At 44.4% G+C, this 20121-nt stretch overlaps 1 protein-coding gene across 1 annotated transcript in view; it reads left to right on the forward strand.

Annotated features, from left to right (window-relative positions):
- The window catches only part of pkd1b (polycystic kidney disease 1b), a 51371-nt gene that overhangs the window by 19944 nt on the left and 11306 nt on the right, over nt 1-20121 (forward strand). Inside the window, exons 12-32 of the mRNA XM_079576817.1 lie at nt 547-696; nt 796-930; nt 1002-1278; nt 1748-1853; nt 1938-2066; nt 2424-2568; nt 2855-2989; nt 3068-3209; nt 4808-5419; nt 6629-6767; nt 6910-7165; nt 7470-7665; nt 8370-8537; nt 9371-9511; nt 11819-12029; nt 12110-12233; nt 12410-12553; nt 13703-13967; nt 14187-14295; nt 18824-19011; nt 19090-19292. Coding sequence (XP_079432943.1) covers nt 547-696; nt 796-930; nt 1002-1278; nt 1748-1853; nt 1938-2066; nt 2424-2568; nt 2855-2989; nt 3068-3209; nt 4808-5419; nt 6629-6767; nt 6910-7165; nt 7470-7665; nt 8370-8537; nt 9371-9511; nt 11819-12029; nt 12110-12233; nt 12410-12553; nt 13703-13967; nt 14187-14295; nt 18824-19011; nt 19090-19292 — 3975 coding nt within the window. The remainder of the gene's footprint in view (nt 1-546; nt 697-795; nt 931-1001; nt 1279-1747; nt 1854-1937; nt 2067-2423; nt 2569-2854; nt 2990-3067; nt 3210-4807; nt 5420-6628; nt 6768-6909; nt 7166-7469; nt 7666-8369; nt 8538-9370; nt 9512-11818; nt 12030-12109; nt 12234-12409; nt 12554-13702; nt 13968-14186; nt 14296-18823; nt 19012-19089; nt 19293-20121) is intronic.

Genomic DNA, 20121 nt, shown 5'->3' on the forward strand with positions numbered 1-20121 from the left:
TATAAATTCATTTGGCAAGGCACTTTTGTAGGGCTGCGCAATTTTTCAAGAAATGCAAATACAATTTACTACTATTGCAACTGTGATCAGATTTGTGATTGATTTTACATTGAAGATTCTGTAGCGTGTCCAGCGGTCCCACTGCAAAAATATCATTTTCTGTGTCGGGCTGGTCATTAGGAGCATGTTTTGTACAGATGGCGACAGTATAGTCCAAAATGTTACACAGTGTGCCTTTAAATAACCTACCAGAAAATGAATAAAGTCACTGACATTTTAAATAATATTCTTGGTAAATGGTAAATGGTAAATGGTCTTATATAGCGCTTTTCCACCTACATTAGGCACTCAAAGCGCTTTACAGCAAGGATCCACTCACCCATTCATACTCTCATTCATACACCAATGTACGCAGACACTGGTCTTCAAGTAAATGCTACTGTGAGATAAAACTGAGAACTTCAGTTACTTCAAAAAGTTAGCAGTATAAATGTTCATGAGTACAAAAGGTCGTGTGGGTAGTGTAACCCTTTGTTTTATCCACAGAATTCCTCCAAAAGGCGCATTGAAGAAGTCTTTGGCCGACATAGCAGTAACATGACGGTGCCCAGCTCCCAACTGCACCCAGGGGCCGTCCATGTGTTCACTCTGACGGTCTCCAAGGCCGGGAGGAAGCCTGTCTCTGTCAACCAGACTGTGAGTAGCTGGACACAAAACAAACAAGTGCTTTTGCTGTGGCTGAAGGTGCGAGCAGCTTTCCAAACTTCCTAACCATCATGTTGGCGTTGTTTGTAGGTGTTGGTGAGTGACACAGCAGTTCCAGTGACAGCCGAATGCACATCTTGCCCTGCCCAGAGCTCGTCTCACTTTAGTTCCACCCGACCCCTGATGCTCTATGGACAGTGTGAAGCATGCACTCACGAAGCACAGGTTAAGGCTATGACAATACTTTTAAGACTCGGAAGGAGTACATTAGTTTCAATCCACACTTTCCTCCACAGTACCAATGGAGTGTGGTAGACGCGAGTGGAAGAACCTTTGACATAAACGAGATCTCGTCTGGAGGGAATTCTCCAAAGATGGTGATGCGTTCGGGTGCTCTGGATCCCGGTCAGACCTACACGTTCTCCCTGAGAGTGTATGAGCCAGGGAAGGGTCAGTGGGGTCGCTCCAGTCTGACCCTGCAGCCTAGCCGCCCCCCACACGGCGGGCTGTGTGAACTGAGTCCAGTCGAGCACATCCTGGCACTGGACACTGTGGTCACCTTTAACTGCTCCGGTATGTGGTTCTCTTTAAACATCTCTGCAGGTAAAAGCAGGTTTCTGACTGGTATTGAATCTGCTGAAAGTAAAATATCGTATGGTCCAAAACACACTGCCTGATGTAAAGAAAAGTCGCCACAAAAAAGGTGGCACACTCTAATATTTGCTGTTTCAAAAAGCTTCTACAATGTCAAAAGATCCAGTGTTCATTCATGTTTCTCCAAGATCTTGTATTGATGATGGGAAAGTGTGACTTCTGGGCAAAGCCTTCCCCAGCACATCCCAAAGATTTTCATGCTCCCTGAACCACCCTTTCACAATGTTAGCCTGATATATCCTGGCATTGTCATCTTGAATATCAGGGTTTCCCATCAATGTATATAATCTTTTTTTATAATGTCACACGATCAGCTCAGCGTGTCCCTCATATGATCCCATCCTCGCTCCTCACTGTGCTTCCCTGTTTGATAACTCTTTGATTACAGAGTGGCAGCCTGACGACAGCGAGGGTGGAGCTCCTCAGTTCATCTATTCCCTCCAGGCGGTGTCCTGTGAGTCCGAACGCTCGTGTCCAGTGCTGACTCTGTACAGGTGAGCAACGTTCTTGTCTTCATTTGACATTTGTTTTAATATGTTTTTTTTTCTTTAAGTTTGTTTGGGATTTTCTGTCTCCAGGGGGATTCGTTCCGTGTTTGGTAGTGTGCTTCCATTTGGGGGTCAAAGCGAAGCCAGAGGAACGTCACCGGTCACTGTCTTAGTTTTAATAGAAGACCATCTGGGTACAAGAGTCACTGCACTGAACAGGTATGGATATTAGAAGTTATCACGGAGCTACAGTCACGGATTTATCTCACTTTTTTGCTGTTATTTGTAACAAGAATTCCCATCGGGACATAGTTCTTTTCATCTTTCACAAAATGTTTACATTGGGAGCAGTACAATGTCTCCGTAAATAGGCGCCAAGGTCTAACATTGGTGACTTTTTCAGTTCCTTCCTCAGTGTTGTAGTGAGATTAAAAAGGTTGCTGCTCCAGATTGCACAAACAAATTTGTTTTTTTCAGTGGAGCCAGGATGATTTTGTTTAGAGCATGTTTTGAAATCTCTTCCAATAAGGACTCAGTAGTTCCGAATGAAGACGCTTTCCTTTTCATATTTTCCAGGACAGTGGAGGTCAGAAATCCCGTCGACAAAGATGGCGAATGGCTTAGAAATAAAATCCACACAGAGCTGTGGCCCATTGTCCAACATGGGAACCCCCAGGAGATCATCCCCTACTCCATGGTGCTGTCAAGCCGTCTCAACCAGGTACGGCCTTTGGAGAAAGGGAAGGGAGCTGAGAGAGTTTGGTGCTGGAGAACACGACTCTAAACATGCATCCATATTAGCTGCTCCTCTGGCAGGTAAACTTGAAGAGGACAGAGGTTAGGACGCTTCCTCACATTGTGCAAAAATCAAAAGGAGCCACTGTAAAAGGAGCAGTGTTTGGAAAGACCTGACCTCTATCAAATTTGCAGGGGGGAAATGGGGATTACGTTCCTGAAAATGAATTCTCTACAAAAACATTTTTTTAAAAACTATAACCAATTTTTAGGTCGAGCCACGAAACGGCAAGGAGTTCCAGGAGAGGAGAGAAACGAGACAAAACATGACCCGAGCGCTGGCCTCTCTCTCCATCTCCTCTCTGAATGACGTTGCCCAAATCAGCTCCGCTCTGATGCACTCCACAGCAAGTTCACACTCCTCCTCGGCCTGATTGATTTTGCGTGTTAGATTCCCCTTTAACACTCCTGCTATGGTTTTCCAGGCTGTTCCCAGTGAGTTGGCGAGTGCTCAGTGTCAGGAGAGCGTCCTGGACTCCGTGGGAAGGATGATCCGGGTCATGGAGGCTCCGAGTGAAGATGAAGAGTCAGCCGTCCAGACCGGAAGAAATGTCCTCAGCGTGATCGGTAACTCCACAGATTTACTTCCACATGTGACTTTTTCAGTTTTTTTTTTACCTGTCCTACCTTGTCTAGAACTTTTCTTTGATATGTCTGTGGCACCTGGATAGACTAACCCCAAATTCCACGATGACCGCAAAATCAAGGTCTACTTTCTCTTCTTCAGTCCACGAAGAGAGAAAGTCAACAACCTCAATCTTTTTTTGTCCCTGTTTAGAGTAATTGTATTTTTGTTTTGTTGTTTTACTTGGATGCTTCAGATATACTCACTGTAGTCTGCTTTAAAGGAACAGGCCACAGTTTTTCCATTCTGAGATATGTTCTTACCTGAGCTTAGACGAGTCGATCCGTACCTGTCTGGTCTTTGTGCGTTTCCCCGTGGAAGAGCGTGGTCGCTTCCAACTTCACCCCCGTATGGAGCTATAGGAATATGCTGGGAGAGGCCAAATGCTAACAAAAGGTGCTTAAAGGGGCTAGATGCAAGTTAGCCATTTTATACTCACTACTGCCACCTCAGGCAATACGTGTAACTGCACCTTCTATATTAAGCTTGTGCATGACGGCACTTCGGACCCGAAGTGATCACTTTTTGAGTGACATTTTAGAGGCAGTTGTGGTGAACAGGTCTGAGCTCATTCTACACATTAGGACATTTTTGGAACATGTAGGGGGAGGAAAATACATAACTTTGACATGTTTAAACTCTGTATAGTCCCTTTAAAGAAATATTCAGACCAATGTACAAAAAACACAATGAAGTGGTTCACACTTTAGAAAGGAAAAATGCAGTAGATTTCCAATTGTTCAGAAAAGTAGTTCATCTTCGGTGTTTTTACTATAAGTTTAAAGGGGCTAGATGCAAGTTAGTCATTTTATGCCTACTACTGCCACCTCAGGTCTTATGCGTAACTGCAGCTTCTATATTAAGCTCGTGCACGATGGCACTTCGAACCGAATTCACACCTTTCTGAGTGACAGTGCAGGATTTTAGAGGCAGTTGTGGTGAAAAGGTCTGAGCTTATTCTACACATTAGGACATGGCTGGAACATGTAGGAGGAGGAAAATACATAATTTAAACAATTTTTAGCTCCGTATAGTTCCTTTAATGCAGTGTTTTTCAACCTTTTTTGAGCCAAGGCACATATTTTTCATTGAAAAAATCATGAGGCACGAGGAAAATGTTTAAAAATGTAACTCCTACTGTATATTCAGTAGGAACACCGTATAGTCTCACTAGCCACAATGCCATTGATCACAAATGAGCTACCTGCGACCACTTACTGATATGGAAGAGTATTACATGGTTACTCTGCCGATCACTGGAGGGCACAGACATTCGAAACTGTACATTATCTGCGGTAAATAAAGATTTTTTTATTTTTTAAACAAAGTGGAAACGACTGTATAAAATCTAATAAATACACTCCCCGCACGCCTTCACGCACCACCATAGTGATCTTCCCTGACAGAGAGGGTTCCATCTTCAGAGTATGGTCCTATCTTGGTTTAGTCCTGGTTCAGTCTTTGCTTAGTTCTAGTTTAGTCTTTACATTCTCTTTACATTCAGATGCTCCAGTTCACTGCTTTGTTTCTACTTTTGCAGGGAACACGTTGGCAGCTGTGTCCAAATCCGAACCCGCTCCCCTGGCTTCCACCCTCACCCTGTCCGCCCTGCGCCACACCAGCTCCGTAATGCGCTCTTTGACCGCGTCCCGCGCCCAGAGCGACGGCCCTTTGTCCATCTCCACACCCCGTATCCGCGCGCTGGCTTTCCACGGCGACCCTTCGGACTTCCTCTGCACGGGAGAACCCGAGCGTCCTTCCCACCCGTGCCGGTTCCAAATCCCGAACTCCCTCACGCGTCGCCTCGCGGGGCAAAGCTCCCGACTGGTGCAGGTTATCCTCGATCTGGGCGACGCCTTGGAGGGAAATCCGTTGCTGACCTCCGCCGACCCGCCCATCTCGACGGACGTGGTGGCCATGGAGTTCAGCGCTCCGGGAGGGCGGCCGGTCAGCGTGCGGGGGCGGGGGCCAGAGAGCGGCATCAGAGTCAAACTGCCCAGGAAGCAGGACGCGCGGCGGGACGACGATCAGACGTGTTTAGTAACGACCCTGTGCGAAGAGGAGAGGCGGAGGAACTTCACGGTCAAAGACGTGGAGAGGCTGGACCTGCATGCCGGGCTGTACGTCTCCTTCAGCTTCAGCCTGGACTCAGGTATAGAAGGTTTGATGTAGAGGTTAGAGCTGGGGTTTTCAACTGGGGGGCAGGGTCTGAAAGTGGGTCAGGGAGAGTGTGGGGCAGCTTTATTTATTCACCTTGTGGTCAACACTTGGTACTGTGTACTGGGTACTGTCAAACAACACCAGTCTGGTGTCGTAAAAAAAAAGATTTAAGTACTACTGGTATTGAAAAAATGAAAGCAGGAACCGAAAAGAAATATTCAATATTTATATTCAAGTTTTGATGCTGTTGGTCATTAAAATAAAAAAAGTAAAAAAAAAAAAAGTAAAAGACAAGTTGAAAAAACAAAAACAAGAGAAAAATTGGGGGGGAATGAAAATAAATTGGGGGGGGGGGGGGGGGGAGTGTACAAATTTGGAAAAAAATTGTAAAACAATGGGAAGAAAGATTGGAATAAAAGTGGAAACATTTTGGGGGGAAAAATAAAAAAAAGATTTGGGTAAAGTGGGAAAGAAAACACGAAAAAAAAGTGGAAAAAATATGGAAAATTAAGGGGGACATTTTTGAAAAAAATGAGGGGAAAAATAAGCAAAACTCGGAAATTGTTTCTTCTTCAAAAGAAATGAAATGCAAGGAAAAGGAATAAATTAACATCATTAATCTGTTTTATGGTTCTATATGACAAATAATTTAGTATAGAATAAAGTATCGAAAACCAAGTATCGTTACTGGTATTGAAAAAAATTACAGTACCCAGCCCTAGTCCACATTCATAATGAAAATCTCAGATCATATTTTATATAGGTTTATGTTGTGGGCTTTTGCTTCTAATTTTGGAACCACAAGAGATCGTGTTGAGATCTCAGGAAAGGCCATGTTGAGCCTGACACCAGCTGTGCCTCAAGGACTGACTGTGCCTGGACCAGATGCGCTGATGAGCTGGGACGCCCCGGGGCCAAAGCTACACCGAGAGCCACACCAGCTCCAGCCTAGAGAATCTAACGCACCCGACCTGACCGTGCGGGGTCAAGGCTTACTGGGGAAAGCTGGGTTTTTGACTCAAACCATTAACAGCCTGATGTAAAAAAAAAAAAAATGTAAATCACCAAAATGTGTGCTTGCAATGGAATAGCAACAAATGAACCAGGCATTTGAGGAGACGCTAAAAGTTTACAAAAAACATCACATTTCGTAAGATATTAATATGAAAAACACACAGCTGACGTTTGACTGTGTTTGCAGGAGCGGCCGTGGACAGTGAGGGGCAGGTGCTGGTAGAAGTGCTCTCTGCTGCCTCCCCCAGCCCTCTGGCCACACTGGGGCCCATCTCTGTGACCGCTCCCACTCCCACCTCTGCGAGCACCATCTTCATCTCTCCACTGTGAGAACTCACGTCTGTGCAACACGTAGACCACATTTATGTATATGAAAATAGTTCAATCTACAATGTCTACTCCCAAAATGTATTTGAGCCTCCTTTGCCCAATCTCACACAGTTAAAAGTCTCCTCGTTTCCTCTCCAGGCTGAACGGCACAGACTCCCCCCTCCTCTTCTCCCTGAGCGCCCCAGTGCTCAGCGGCGGTCCCGTCCGAGTGTCCGTGTGCGTCTTCAGCTCGCTCTGCCGCTACTACGATGAGGCGCGGGGCGTCTGGAGCAGTGAGGGTCTGCGGCCACTGGAGGGCACCACACTCCAGCAGGCGCACTGTCTCTCGGAGCACCTCACCATGTTCGGGGCCAGCCTGTTCCTCCATCCCGGAGCCGTGCAGCTGCTGCCGCCGGTGGGTTCTTTTCAAATATCATCTCTCATTCTTTGGCTGTAATCGAACAGGTGACAAATATTGGTCCATATTTGTATATTTTTTTTCCTTTTTATTAATTTTTTTGGAACCTATTAGAAATAGTTTGTAGATTAGACATTTCTTTGATTCTTGGTGAGAGCTTATACAATACAGCCACAAAATTACCCAACAAGTCTTGCCTGCAGTGTCTCAGTCAGCTGAAACCCAACAACAGGCTCATATTGTTTGTGTTAATTTAATTTCCCTCGTGCGTGTGCGTGTGCGTGCGTGTGTCTTGCTGCAGCCCGGGGGCCCGGTGCGGACCATAGTGCCTGGTCTGGTGGTTGCTGTCCTGGCCCTGCTCCACCTCCTGCTGGGGCTCATCTCCCACAGACTGGACCACTGGGACAGAGTCCGGCTGAGCCAGGTGCCTCTGTGTGGGAGACCGGGCCTGTACCACTACAGGCTGCTGCTCAAGACAGGCCGGAGACCCGGGGCAGGTACAGCACCCTTTATGTCAGGGGTAGGCAACGTCAGGGCCAAATCCGCCCCTCCAGCACAGAACCTCTGGCCCCCAAGATGATTTTGAAAAATATTATTATGCAAATAAGAGATCAAATACCTGTTAAAGTACCCTAAAAATGTGAGAAATAGTCAGTAATTTTAAAATGTCCTGGCAGAACGTCCCACTTGGTCATTTTAAATAATGTAAAACGGGGATTCTAGACCCAAAAGTGGGTCGCAGAACCATTTTCAGTGGGTCGCGAGTCTAAAGGGACCTTTTATTCAATATTTTCCATCTGAAACTGCATGGGAACACTTAACACAGAGTCAGTCTCATTCAACAAAAACTTGTGTGGGCTTAAGGTTGGGTCCCAAAGCCACTTGAGAACCACTGATGTTCAACATTGGTATTAGCAGAAAACAGTTCTTTACTTTCGGATACAATGGTGAGGTTCGGCCTCTGGCGTTTACCAGTTATCCATTTACAGGAGCAGAAATACATTGAGGCAACCATTGACTATTATTATTTTGTTAGAAGTTTCCTACTTGCCCATTTGAATGCTTCTAATCTTTTTAGCCCGTATAGCAGAATAGATCCTAGGTAAATGAACTCATCACTCTTTGATTTTGGTGTGTTGTTTGACTGACGGCTCTCCTGTCCCGTGTTCATCTTAGTCATTAACGTGCTCTGCCCCTGTAGGCACCACGGCACACGTTGGCATCAGCCTGCACGGTGTGGCTCACAGCGGCTCCCGCCATCTGCAGAGGGAGGGGGCGTTCCAGCGGGGCAGCCTGGACCTCTTTCACCTGGAGACGGAGCAGAGCCTGGGGGAGGTGTGGAAGATCCGCCTGTGGCACGACAACACAGGTCAGACTGCTCGGGATCACAGCTACATTATAGCAACAAAGGCTGTGAGGGACTGTGGCATTTGGAATATTTCCTATGAATAGGCCGTAAGAATAGATCAAACTAATCATGCTGAAGGCAAAGGTCACAAAGTAGCGGAGGGCGGGCCAGATTCGGACCCAAACGCAGTGTTGCTCGGGCCTTTCATCCAAGATTAATCTAGAGTGGTAGCTCAGAGCCGTGTATCCTCATTGTACTTTTCATTTAGCAAAAAACTGCCCCGATATATCTGATTTACAGCTTGCTAAAGTCTTAAAACCGGGAGGACTGTTTTTATCTTTTCAATATCAGTTTAGATTAGTTTACATCAGCCTGCTTTTCTTTTTAACACAATTTTTATTTTTATTTATTTTTACTTATTTTTGACCCATTTTTTTCTCGTTTTCCCATTATCTTTCCCTAGTTATTGCTCATTTTCATTACTAATATTTTCCCTATTTCCCCACATTTATTCCCAATTTCCCCCCCAATTTCTCTTACACAATTTTTCCTTATTTTCGCCACAATTTCTCCCAATGTGAATGAATGAACCCGATATTATACATTTGCACATGTTCCACACATTATCGTTCTGTTTTCAGACAAATATTTTAGTATCGACAGTATCGTTCAGGTATCGGTATCGAAAACCAAGTATTAAAGTACCGTTACCCTAATCAAGACTAGACTAGACCAAAAGAGATTTGGAAATACTCTGAAGACTCTCAGACTGAAGTAAACATGTGCCCTAAGGTTTTTGTTGACATATTTCCAAAGTTCTGGAGCCTAACCTCTGATCTGTGGCTGCGTCCCAGGCCTGGAGCCGTCCTGGTTCGTGAAGCACGCGGTGGTGTGGGACCTGCAGACTGACAACATGTTCTTCTTCCTGGTGGACGGCTGGCTCTCTGTGGAGAACCTCAGACATGGAGGTGTGGAGAGGGAAGTCCTGGCCTCGTGTGAGTCTTGGAAAGATAATGATATTTTTTTGCAAACTATCAGAAAAAGTGCCCCAAACATGGAGGAATGGCCTGCACTTGTTAAAATAGAAGTGAAGGTTATTGATTTGTTTTCAGGTCACTTTCCCCCAAAAATTCATGTGAACACATAATAGTAATTTAATATATATGTTTTTTTTTTTTTTACAAAGCTGCTGCTAATACACTTTAACCTCTAAACCCCCCACCTTAACGGAGCACATTTTCTCCAGTTCAGCTTTACCCAAATCTATCAAGTGTCTTGAAAAAAGCGTCAAAATAGAATGAAAAAAAGAGCAAAAAAAAAAAAAAACAGACAACAGAAAAGCAGGAAAACAGACGACAAAAAAGTGATAAAAAATTCCAAATAAAAATAAATAAATAAAATAAAAAGTTGCAACAACACACGGAAAAAGCTTAGATGAGTTTTGTTGGTCTTAGCTTTCAAATGAGGCATTACACTGGCCTATTATAAGGTTGTAGCCTACAACCTTTTAGATTAGGGTAAAGCTGAACTGGAGAAAATACGCTCGGGCGTATCATCTCTCGACCCTCAGTTTAACGCTGATCCCCACTTTTGAACCACCACCTGAATGAATAACTGGTGTTGGTTTCATCCGGGATGGGGGCGGGATAGGGGCGGGATAGGGGCGGGATGGGGCGGGACGGGGCGGGACGGGGCGGGAGCAGCAGCCAATTCAAGATGGCTGCTGCTCTGTCTCCTTCAAAAACCACCACATTCAGACACATCCGGGAGATGGGCTACAACTGTCGGGTTCCTCGGGTCAAACCTCTCCTGAGCCTGAGCCAATGTAGGAAGCGTCTCAACTGGGCCAAGGAGAAGAAGGACTGGACCGTTGGCCAGTGGTCCAAGGTCCTTTTTTCCCATGAAAGTAAAGTGAGCCTTTCATTTTAGAATCAAGGTCCAAGGGTTTGGAGGAAGACGGTGAGGAACAGAACCCAAGCTGCTTGAGGTCCAGTGTGAAATATCTAGTCCAGGGGTGCCCGAACTTTTGTTCTCCGAGGGCCAGAATGAAAAAGTGCCTGTGGGTCGCGGGCCAAACACGGCGATGTTGAGCGTGAAACATATAACTGCAAATATAAAAGTTACTTTATTTTCTTTTTTGGTATACCTTTGCATTTAAGTCAATCTATGCATTTAACCTCTTAACTCCCGTCTGAACCGAGAGGATCTTTTTCCTCACGTCATCAGATTTTTTTTCCATAATTTTTTTGTTGGGTGTTGTAACTTTTATGTCATTATTTTGTCATTTTTTGGTCACATTTTTGGCATTTTTTCATCAATTTTTTTCATCACATTTTTGTCATTTTTTTTGTCAATTTCTTGTGACATTTTGTGACATTTTTGCCACTTTTTCATTAATTTTTCGTCACTTTTTTGTCACATTTCCATCATTGTTTTCGTCTCAGTTTTGTTGCTATTTTCACAGCTTTTTTCCAGAAGCTTTTGGATTGGGGTAAAGCCAAACTGGAGAAAATGTGCTCGGTTCAGGTGGGAGTTAAGGGGTTAACATGCTACAAAAACCTAGTGTTAGTAGAACAAAATCAATTATTGTAGCAATATAGAGCAAAATGGAATCAACAGCACCACCTGTACCTGCAGTACCTACAGTGACTTTACCTCATTCATTTCTTTAAGTCAAAGAAAATGCCATATTAGACCAATTTGAAAGTGTCAGTTCAGCATAAATTATTTTATAAGTCATAGATGTCAACAATTTTTGCAAAAAAAAGTTGGAAAAATGGGAAAGTTGATGCTACGACGCTCTGTGATTGATAAACACCAAGACACCAGAACAGTGTTTCCTTAACTTTGCGAAAGGAGTGAAACAGCGCCCCCAATTTGACGCTGGTGGACAAAAAGTGAACTGCATCCATATTTGCCATTGAGAAGGAACGGGAGAGAGAGTTATTAACCAGATGCGGCGCAAAAGTAGGTCACCCTCTGGCGGGCCCCCACTTTGGGCACCCCTGATCTAGTCAGTCATGATTTGGGGCAATGTCCAGTTTTGTGAGCTGGAAGCCCAAATTATGTACAAATAAACAACTGAATGCTTGAAATCGTGTGTTTTCAAAAGTTGTGGGCCCTGAATCTATAATCTATGGAAGTTTAGTGTTTTGAATGGAATTATGGAAATAAATAAACTTTTCCATGATATTGTAATTTTTGGAAAGGGTCTGTACATATGTAGAAATACTTAACATAAAAGTCTTTAGTCTATAGTCACTGTTTGTATATTTCCTAAAGTTTTTGCGTTTGTTGTGCAGGTCCCGATGAGCTCGGTCAGTTCCGCCGCGTCCTCTCCTCTCAGCTGCTGTTCGGGCTGGTGGACAGACACCTGTGGTTGTCCGTGTGGGAGCGTCCAGCGCACGGTCACTTCACCAGGGGCCAGAGGGTCAGCTGCTGCGCCCTCAGCCTGCACCTCTACCTGGCTCTGGGGGCGCTGTGGTACGGCGCCCTGGGCTCCTCCCAACACAGGTCTGCACTGTGGGCTGTAGACTATAGCAGGAGGAGCGTCGTGTTTAAGAAAGTGCATCTCAGACTGGTGTGTGTTCCAGTGGGCCTGTGTCTGCTCTGGTGCTGGTCAATATGGAGACGGTTGCCGTGGGGATGACGCTGGCGTTACTCCTGTTTCCTCTGCAGTGCCTCCTCTGCTTCCTGTTTGGGAAAACCTACAGTCCAGTGCGTATCGTTCTCAAACTCACACAGCACACTTTATCCTTTGGGACATTTATAGCAGGGGGGGCCAGACTTAGAAACCCAGATACTGTGGGAAAGGATAGGTTTACCAGTATAATCTATCATCATCTGCCTTTGGGATGGTTTGGTCATTTCCCCCCTCTCCCGTGCGGCCACAGGTGACCGTGGATCTGTCCGTGCCCCCGTCCCCCATGTGTCACTCTGTGGAGATGGACGTGTGCTTGGACCAATCCCGGCTCAGCGGACCGTCCTTCATGTCTCTGCCCGGCTCTTCTCCAGCGATCCGAGACAGCCCCTCCTCTGTGAGTACATTCAGGCTCCATCCTCCGCTCACTAATGCCCCGCCCTGACCAGCTGCTTCGGCTGCTCAGGTATCAGTACGGTAGACTTCTTTATTCTCAGCCCTCAGTGTCGTTGGAACCTGTACAGATGAGTGCACGACTTTAACCTCTTAACTCCCACCTGAACTGAGAGCATTTTATCCAGTTCTGCTTTACCAAAATCCTGTCGGCCAGTGTAACGCCTCATTTGAAAGCTAAGATCTACAAAACTCATCTAAATGGATCTTTTTCCTCACGTCATCAGATTTTTTCTCCATCATTTTTTGGGGGGATTCAACTCATTTTTGTAATTTTTTTGTCACATTTTAGTTTAGTTTTTTGTCTTTTTTTTTAATCATTTTTCTGTACATTTTTTGTCACTTTTTTGTCATTTTTTGTCAATATTTTGTGAACTTTTTTGACACTTTTTGGTCCATTTTTGGTCACTTTTTTCATTTTTTTCGTCAATTTTTTGTGACATTTTTCATCATTTTTTGTCACATTTTTGTCATTTTTTCGTCACTTTTTCGTCAAAGTTTTCTCACTTTTGTGTCACATTTTCATCATTGTTTTTGTCTCAGTTCTGTCGCTATTTTCACACCTTTTTTCCAGAAGCCTTTGGATTGGGGTAAAGCCAAATTGGAGAAAATGTGCTCGGTTCAGGTGGGAGTTTCAGCTGTTAAAAAACAAACAGACACAAAACCTAATTGCATTCTCAAGGGACACATTTTGCCACTTTCTCTGTGCCCGGAATGTTTTTGGCCAAGTTCCTTTCGACCTGTGGGCGTGCTCCGGGCTGATGCCTCAGTCTCTCAGATGTTACCTTTCCCCCTCTGTCCTCTGTAGCTGCTGTTAGACTCCAGTATCCTGGACCTGTGGGCGTGCTCCGGGCTGATGCCTCAGTCTCTCAGATGTTACCTTTCCCCCTCTGTCCTCTGTAGCTGCTGTTAGACTCCAGTATCCTGGACCTGTGGGCGTGCTCCGGGCTGATGCCTCGGTCTCTCAGATGTTACCTTTCCCCCTCTGTCCTCTGTAGCTGCTGTTAGACTCCAGTATCCTGGACCTGTGGGCGTGCTCCGGGCTGATGCCTCAGTCTCTCAGATGTTACCTTTCCCCCTCTGTCCTCTGTAGCTGCTGTTAGACTCCAGTATCCTGGACCTGTGGGTGTGCTCCGGGCTGATGCCTCAGTCTGACAGTGAGGAGGCGCTGTGGCCCTCCTGTGACAGCCTCCTCTCTGATCCCCCCGCCGTGTCCGAGGAGCCCGCCGCTCGACGACTGCGGAGGAAGAAAGCCCTGTCACAGCGACACATGACCGCAGCGACGTCCAGAGCCCCCCGCTGCCCCCCCATCAGCCAAACTCAAGCAGGCTATGTGACCACGCTGCTCACTCTGTCGGGTACGGTCTTTGTTTTGGTCTTTGGGCCTTCTATACTGTTTCCCAATGAACATTTGAAATGATGTAAATATGAGGAAAATGCATTGTAGGCTTTGTCAATTGCATAAAAAAAATGTTCTCATTTTGTGGATACCCTAACATTAGTATTAAAATAAAACATCTGTGTCATACTGTGCAGTAACACACTTTACATTCTAATCCAGTCTCCTTGTATCTTAGATGAGAATCTGATGATGTCCATCGCAGCAGCAGAAGATTCATCACCTCCTCAGAAAAACAACTCTGACAGCGGCCGAGATTCCCCCACCACAGCCTCGCCCTTATCAACGTAAGGATCACACATGAGGAGAGGCGTGATCACAAACGTGTCCAGACTAAAGGAGCTGAAAGCAGGGACACTCAGAATGGCGGCTAATACACTTGGATCTACCTGGTCCTCAATGAAAATGATTGCAAAAGGAGCAAGAAATATTGTCTTGAGTGGCTTTAGATCAGACAATGATCTTGCCAATGGACTCAATGTATTTTACAATCGTTATGACAGCAATGATTTTTGAAAGGAAACGTGCGAGTTTAGCCTGAAAGCTCCTTGAAACTGTGCTCTTCAATTTGACAAATGAGGATGATGAAAAAGCATTTCGAACCAAAAAACAAACAAATGAGAGTTCGGGACCTGATCAAATCTGTGATCGCTGACTTAAGTCATGTGCTATATAGCTGAGTCCAGTCTTTCAGTGTATCACTGAAGACATGTTCCCACAATATGGAAAGATGCTGTTCCAGCCGCCCCTTATCCCTGAAAGGCCTGTGGCAAAGATGTGGAAGCGAACAGAAATGTTTAAGAACACTGAGCAGGCCTTAAAGGATCTATATCATGCTATTTTAGCCATTCCAAAGTTAAGTTTAGGCATTTATTGTACCTCTACTACTATGGAGCACTAATTTTTGTGATACTTCGTGTTTTATAAGGTATTTTTCAAACCCGGAAGACACAACGCTTCGATTGAGTTAACTCCGCCCCCTCTCTCCGCACATACAACTTTACTGTAATATAAATAAACAGCAATAAGTGAAGTTACTTCACGATGCAGTTATAAGGAGTTGACATCTGCAACACAGCTTCATAAATGGCTAACACACATGCTAATATGCTAACACACAAGCTAACACACGTTTAGATTGACTCACCGCTCTGGTCCATCCTGTTTACATTATGGGACTCGCGTTGGTTATAAAAGTTAATCCACTTTAATTCAGGCGAAGGTTCACCAAACATCCATCAGAGACAGTCACAGAAAAACACTACTTTGGTGATAGTCGCTGAATCAAGTTTCAAGTTCAAGTTTAATGGTTTTGTATAGCCCAATATCACAACAGAAGTCGCCTCACAGGGCTGCAACAAACATCAAGGCAATAAAACAGAGCAATAGATATGACAATTAAAAGTTCAGGTAAATATAATGGCAAATATAATGTCCAATAGGAGGTAGCAACGAGCGGCGCGTGTGTCCCCTGTCCTTAGACTCTCCAGCACGGCAAGGAAAAACTCAAAAACCAGGCAGGAGAAAAGAGAAACCTTGGGGAGAACCACAGAAGGAGAGATCCACTCCCATGGACGGACAGGCTATAGAGACCCAGGGCCGAAGGATCCCTCAGCAGACGGGCCCAGATCACAGACCGTCCAGTCCTCAGATTCCAGAATGCAGGTTCCTCCGTTCACCCAGGTTCCTCCATTCGATCTAGACAGGCACTCCCGAGGGGGGGGGGACAGGACACACCATGTGAATAGTGATGAACAGACTACAGATAAATTAACTATTGTATCACAATAAGACAAAGTCTGCAGTAAGAAGAAGAGGATAGCGCTCAGTGGACCGTACTTCCCACAGCAGTGTTTCTCCTGAGGCAGCTTTACTTCGGGCTGTGGGTCAGAGCTTTACCAAACTGACCTGATTATAAGCTAATTCGAAGAGGTACATTGACTGATCTGTTCAGACGCTCAGGGGATGTGTTTGTTTTGGCCACAGCTGACCTGGAAGCACCTCGGGCACATCCTTTTTTTTTTTTTTTTACACTTTGTTTCTCTCTTACGACAGAAATAATGAAAACGCTGTTCTACAAATTAAAATCAGGCCGTAAGCCTAGAATTAAAACATTACATTACAGACGTCGAGCTCTTCCGTTCCGCTGTTACGACACAACTGAACACTCAGTCGTTCACCAGGAGAGGGAGGAGCAGCTGCTCAGAGAGAAGGATTCAGGAGGATTACTGAGAGCTGCGTGAATGAAGCCACAAACCACTCTGGGGGTGTTTTTCATGAGTAAATATCATAACAACATGGCTATAAGCTCTAGAAAGTCGATTTTGCATGATATAGGACCTTTAAGCAATCTGCAGTTTGTTTACAGGCCCAACAGAGGAGTTGGTCCTGAAGCACCTTGTGGTCAGGACGGCTTTTATTCAATTTTCGATTTCTCCTCAGCCTTTAACACAATCCATCCTAACATTTTAACTGAAAGACTTTTAGACCATTTCAACTTAAAAGGGACTATACAGAGTTTAAACATGTTAAAATTATGCATTGTCCCTCCCCTACATGCTCCAGCCATGTCCTAAGAATGAGCCCAGACCTGTTCACCACAACTGCCTCTACAATCCTGCACTGTCACTCAAATTGTTAATTCAGGTTCAAACTGCCGTCAGGCACGAGCTTAATAAAGAAGATGTAGTTACGCGTAAGACCTGAGGTGGCAGTAGTGAGAACAAAATGACCAACTTGCATCTAGTCCTTTTAAGCAAGACTTTTTAATGGACAGAACACAGCGAGTGAGAGTCAGTGGATCATTTTCATTTTCCCCATTTTCCTTAGTTCTTGTGGTCAGAAAGTGGCGACTGAGAGCCTTCAAAGCATATTACTTACATTACATCGAATTTCAGGCTGAGGCAAAAACATTTAAATTTACAGATTAGTACTTTAAAGAGGCAAGGCAAGGCAAGGCAAGTTTATTTGTAGAGCACAATTCATACACAAGGCAATCAAAGTGCTTCACAGTTGCATAAATATAAGAAAAACAAATACAATCAATAAAAACATCAACATAGAATTAATCAATTACAGTAAGAGGCAAGAGTGCAGATAAGATTCTTTCAGTTATATGCATTTTTAAGTCTTGTTTAGATTCACTCTGTTTTGAGAACTATTTTTAAGTCTTGTTTTGACTCGCTCTGTCTTGAGCACTATTTTTTAAGTCTTGTTTGGACTCGCTCTGTCTTGAGCACTATTTCACTCTGTATTGACACCATTTTTAAGTCTTGTTTTGACTCGCTCTGTCTTGAGCACTATTTTTAAGTCTTGCTTTGACTCGCTCTGTCTTGAGCACTATTTTTAAGTCTTGTTTTGACTCGCTCTGTCTTGAGCTCTATTTTTAAGTCTTGTTTTGACTCGCTCTGTCTTGAGCACTATTTTTAAGTCTTGCTTTGACTCGCTCTGTCTTGAGCACTATTTTTAAGTCTTGTTTTGACTCGCTCTGTCTTGAGCACTATTTTTAAGTCTTGTTTTGACTCGCTCTGTCTTGAGCACTATTTCACTCTGTCTTGAGCACTATTTTTCTTGCTCGTTCACACAAAGTTACCTAACCTCTTTTTTTGTCGCTCCTTCTCCTCTGGACATCAACATAAAATTAATCAATTACAGTAAAAGGCAGGAGTGCAGATAAAATACATTCAGTCATATGCTCGGGCAAACAGAACTGTTTTCATCCTGGATTTGAACATTGTCAGAGTTGAGGCCTGTCTCACATCCTCATGAAGACTGTTCCAGATTTTAGCTGCATGAAACTGAAACGCAGCCTCACCGTGTTTATTATTGGCTCTGGGAAGCACCAGGAGACCCCTCCCTGAAGTTCTCAGGGCCCAAGATGGTTCATACGGCAGTAACATGTCAGATGTACTTTGGAGCTAAACCATGAAAAGACTTGTAACAAGCAGAGCTGTTTTAAAGTCTATTCTCTGAGTGACAGGAAGCCAGTGCAGAGACCGGAGCACTGGACTAATATAGTCGTATTTCCTGGTTCTTGTCAGGACTCGAGGCTAGATGCAAGTTGGTCATTCTATGCTCACTACTGCCACCTCAGGTTAAACTCAAAATTGTGGTGCATGCTCCTGCTGCCGTTATACTAAGAAGAGGCTGCCTTGAGCAGAGGGCCTCGGACTCCATCCTCCCTCAACAGCCCTCAGCCTCAACCTTGTTGAGAACATAGTGGTGTCTCCTGACTAGGTGTTTGGGGACCGTTTTTTCTTCCATGCCAGTACTTTAACAATACTTGGTTTTCGATAGAAATACCTGAACGATACTTTTTCCAGTAGCTATATTAAATTACTTGTAATATAGAACCATAAAACAGATTAATAATGTTTATGTTTGATGTTTATTCCTTTTCTTACATTTAACTTCTTTTGAATTTGTTAAAGGTGAAATGACCTACAAACTTCCTTTAACAACTTTTCTTATTTTTGCTCAAATTTCTATTTATTTTTCCCCTTTTTTCCCCACAATTTTTTTCTTAAATTCCCCCAAATATTTCTTCTTTTTTCCCAGTTTTCTATGTCTCTTCCCCCCCCCCCCCCCCCCCCCCAATTTGTTCCCATTTTTCGTTTTACTTGTGTTTTGCTAATTGAATTTTGATGACCAACGGCATAAAACTTGAATAAACAGATTTTACATTTCTTTTCGGTACCTGCCTCCGATACTTTTCATTCTTCAACACCAGAATTACCTAAACCTTATTATTCTTTCCCAGACTGGTTAAATGACACCCTGCCTTAGTCCTGAGTCTGCCTGTGTCCTGTGCTGCAGTGGGGACACCTGCGGGAGCGGCTGGTCTGAGGACACTGACGGGAGGTGTTTGTCTCTGGAGGACACGGGCTCCTGCAGCGGCGCCCTCTACAGGAGCGCGTCCGAGGCGTCCTTAGACTCTACGGCCAGCACCGTCCTGCCCAGTCCCTCTCCCGACTCCACGCGCTGCTCCTCCACCACTCGCATCGGTAACGCTCGCTCACAAAGGCCTCAGTCTGCTGACCTAAAGGGTAAACGTTTTTTCTTCTTCTTTATCTTGTGCTCAGGCGTAGCTCGCGCTCCCCCGGGCTGGCTCCTCCCCTCCTGGACTCTGCGTGTGGTCTACCCCCTGGTGGCCGTATTGGTTATAGCGTGCATGGCCGTGGTTGGACTGTACGGCAGCTTCTTCCCCAGACCGGTGCTCCTCATGTGGCTGGTGTCGACTCTCTCGGCTGCTCTCTCCTCGGCTCTGCTGCTGGAGCCTTTCAAAGTAAGCCTGGACGTTAGCGATTGTTATGTCATGGTAAAAACAAAAGTGAAACTAAACGACTCATGGGAATTGGGAACCTCTGGGTACCTCACGATTTGATACGATACGAGATACATTTCTCACGATAACGATTACCTTATGATAGGCCGATACTGCGATAATCAATATATATGAATAAATGATCCCTGACTTACTCACTGAAAATGGGTCATTGATATCACTTCATATACATTTAGAAACCACTGCCCTGTTTCAAAAATAATAAATCAACCACAAATTTATCTTATTTATATTCATAAAAATCTTTAAAAAGTCAAATATTTGTGTGACAGTGTTTGGTCATAAAATTGTAGTGCTGCCCTCTACTGTTCTGACTCAATACTTGATCATTGACTACTGACTGTGAAAGCAGGGTATAATATGGGTATAAAAAGTATCGTCCCGCAAAATATTGCAATATATCACAAAATCGATATATTGTCACACCCCTAATGGAAATGAGCTGATTTTGTAATTGTTATTATAGGATATCTTCTGAAAACATCACACCAATCTGCTTCCTTTATATCCTTTAGATCAGTGTTTTTCAACCTTTTTTGAGCCAAGGCACATATTTTTCATTGAAAAAATCACGAGGCACACCACCAGCAGAAAAAAAAAAAAAAAATGTAACTCTGTAGCCTATATTCAGTAGGAACACCATATAGTCTCGCTAGACACAATACCATTGATCATCACAAATGAGCTACCTGCAGCCACTTACTGATATGGAAGAGTATTACATGGTTACTCTGCCGAAACACTGGAGGGCACAGACATTTGAAAACTG

The sequence above is a fragment of the Gobius niger genome, assembly GCF_951799975.1.
Source record: "Gobius niger genome assembly, chromosome: 19".
Taxonomy (NCBI): domain Eukaryota; kingdom Metazoa; phylum Chordata; class Actinopteri; order Gobiiformes; family Gobiidae; genus Gobius; species Gobius niger.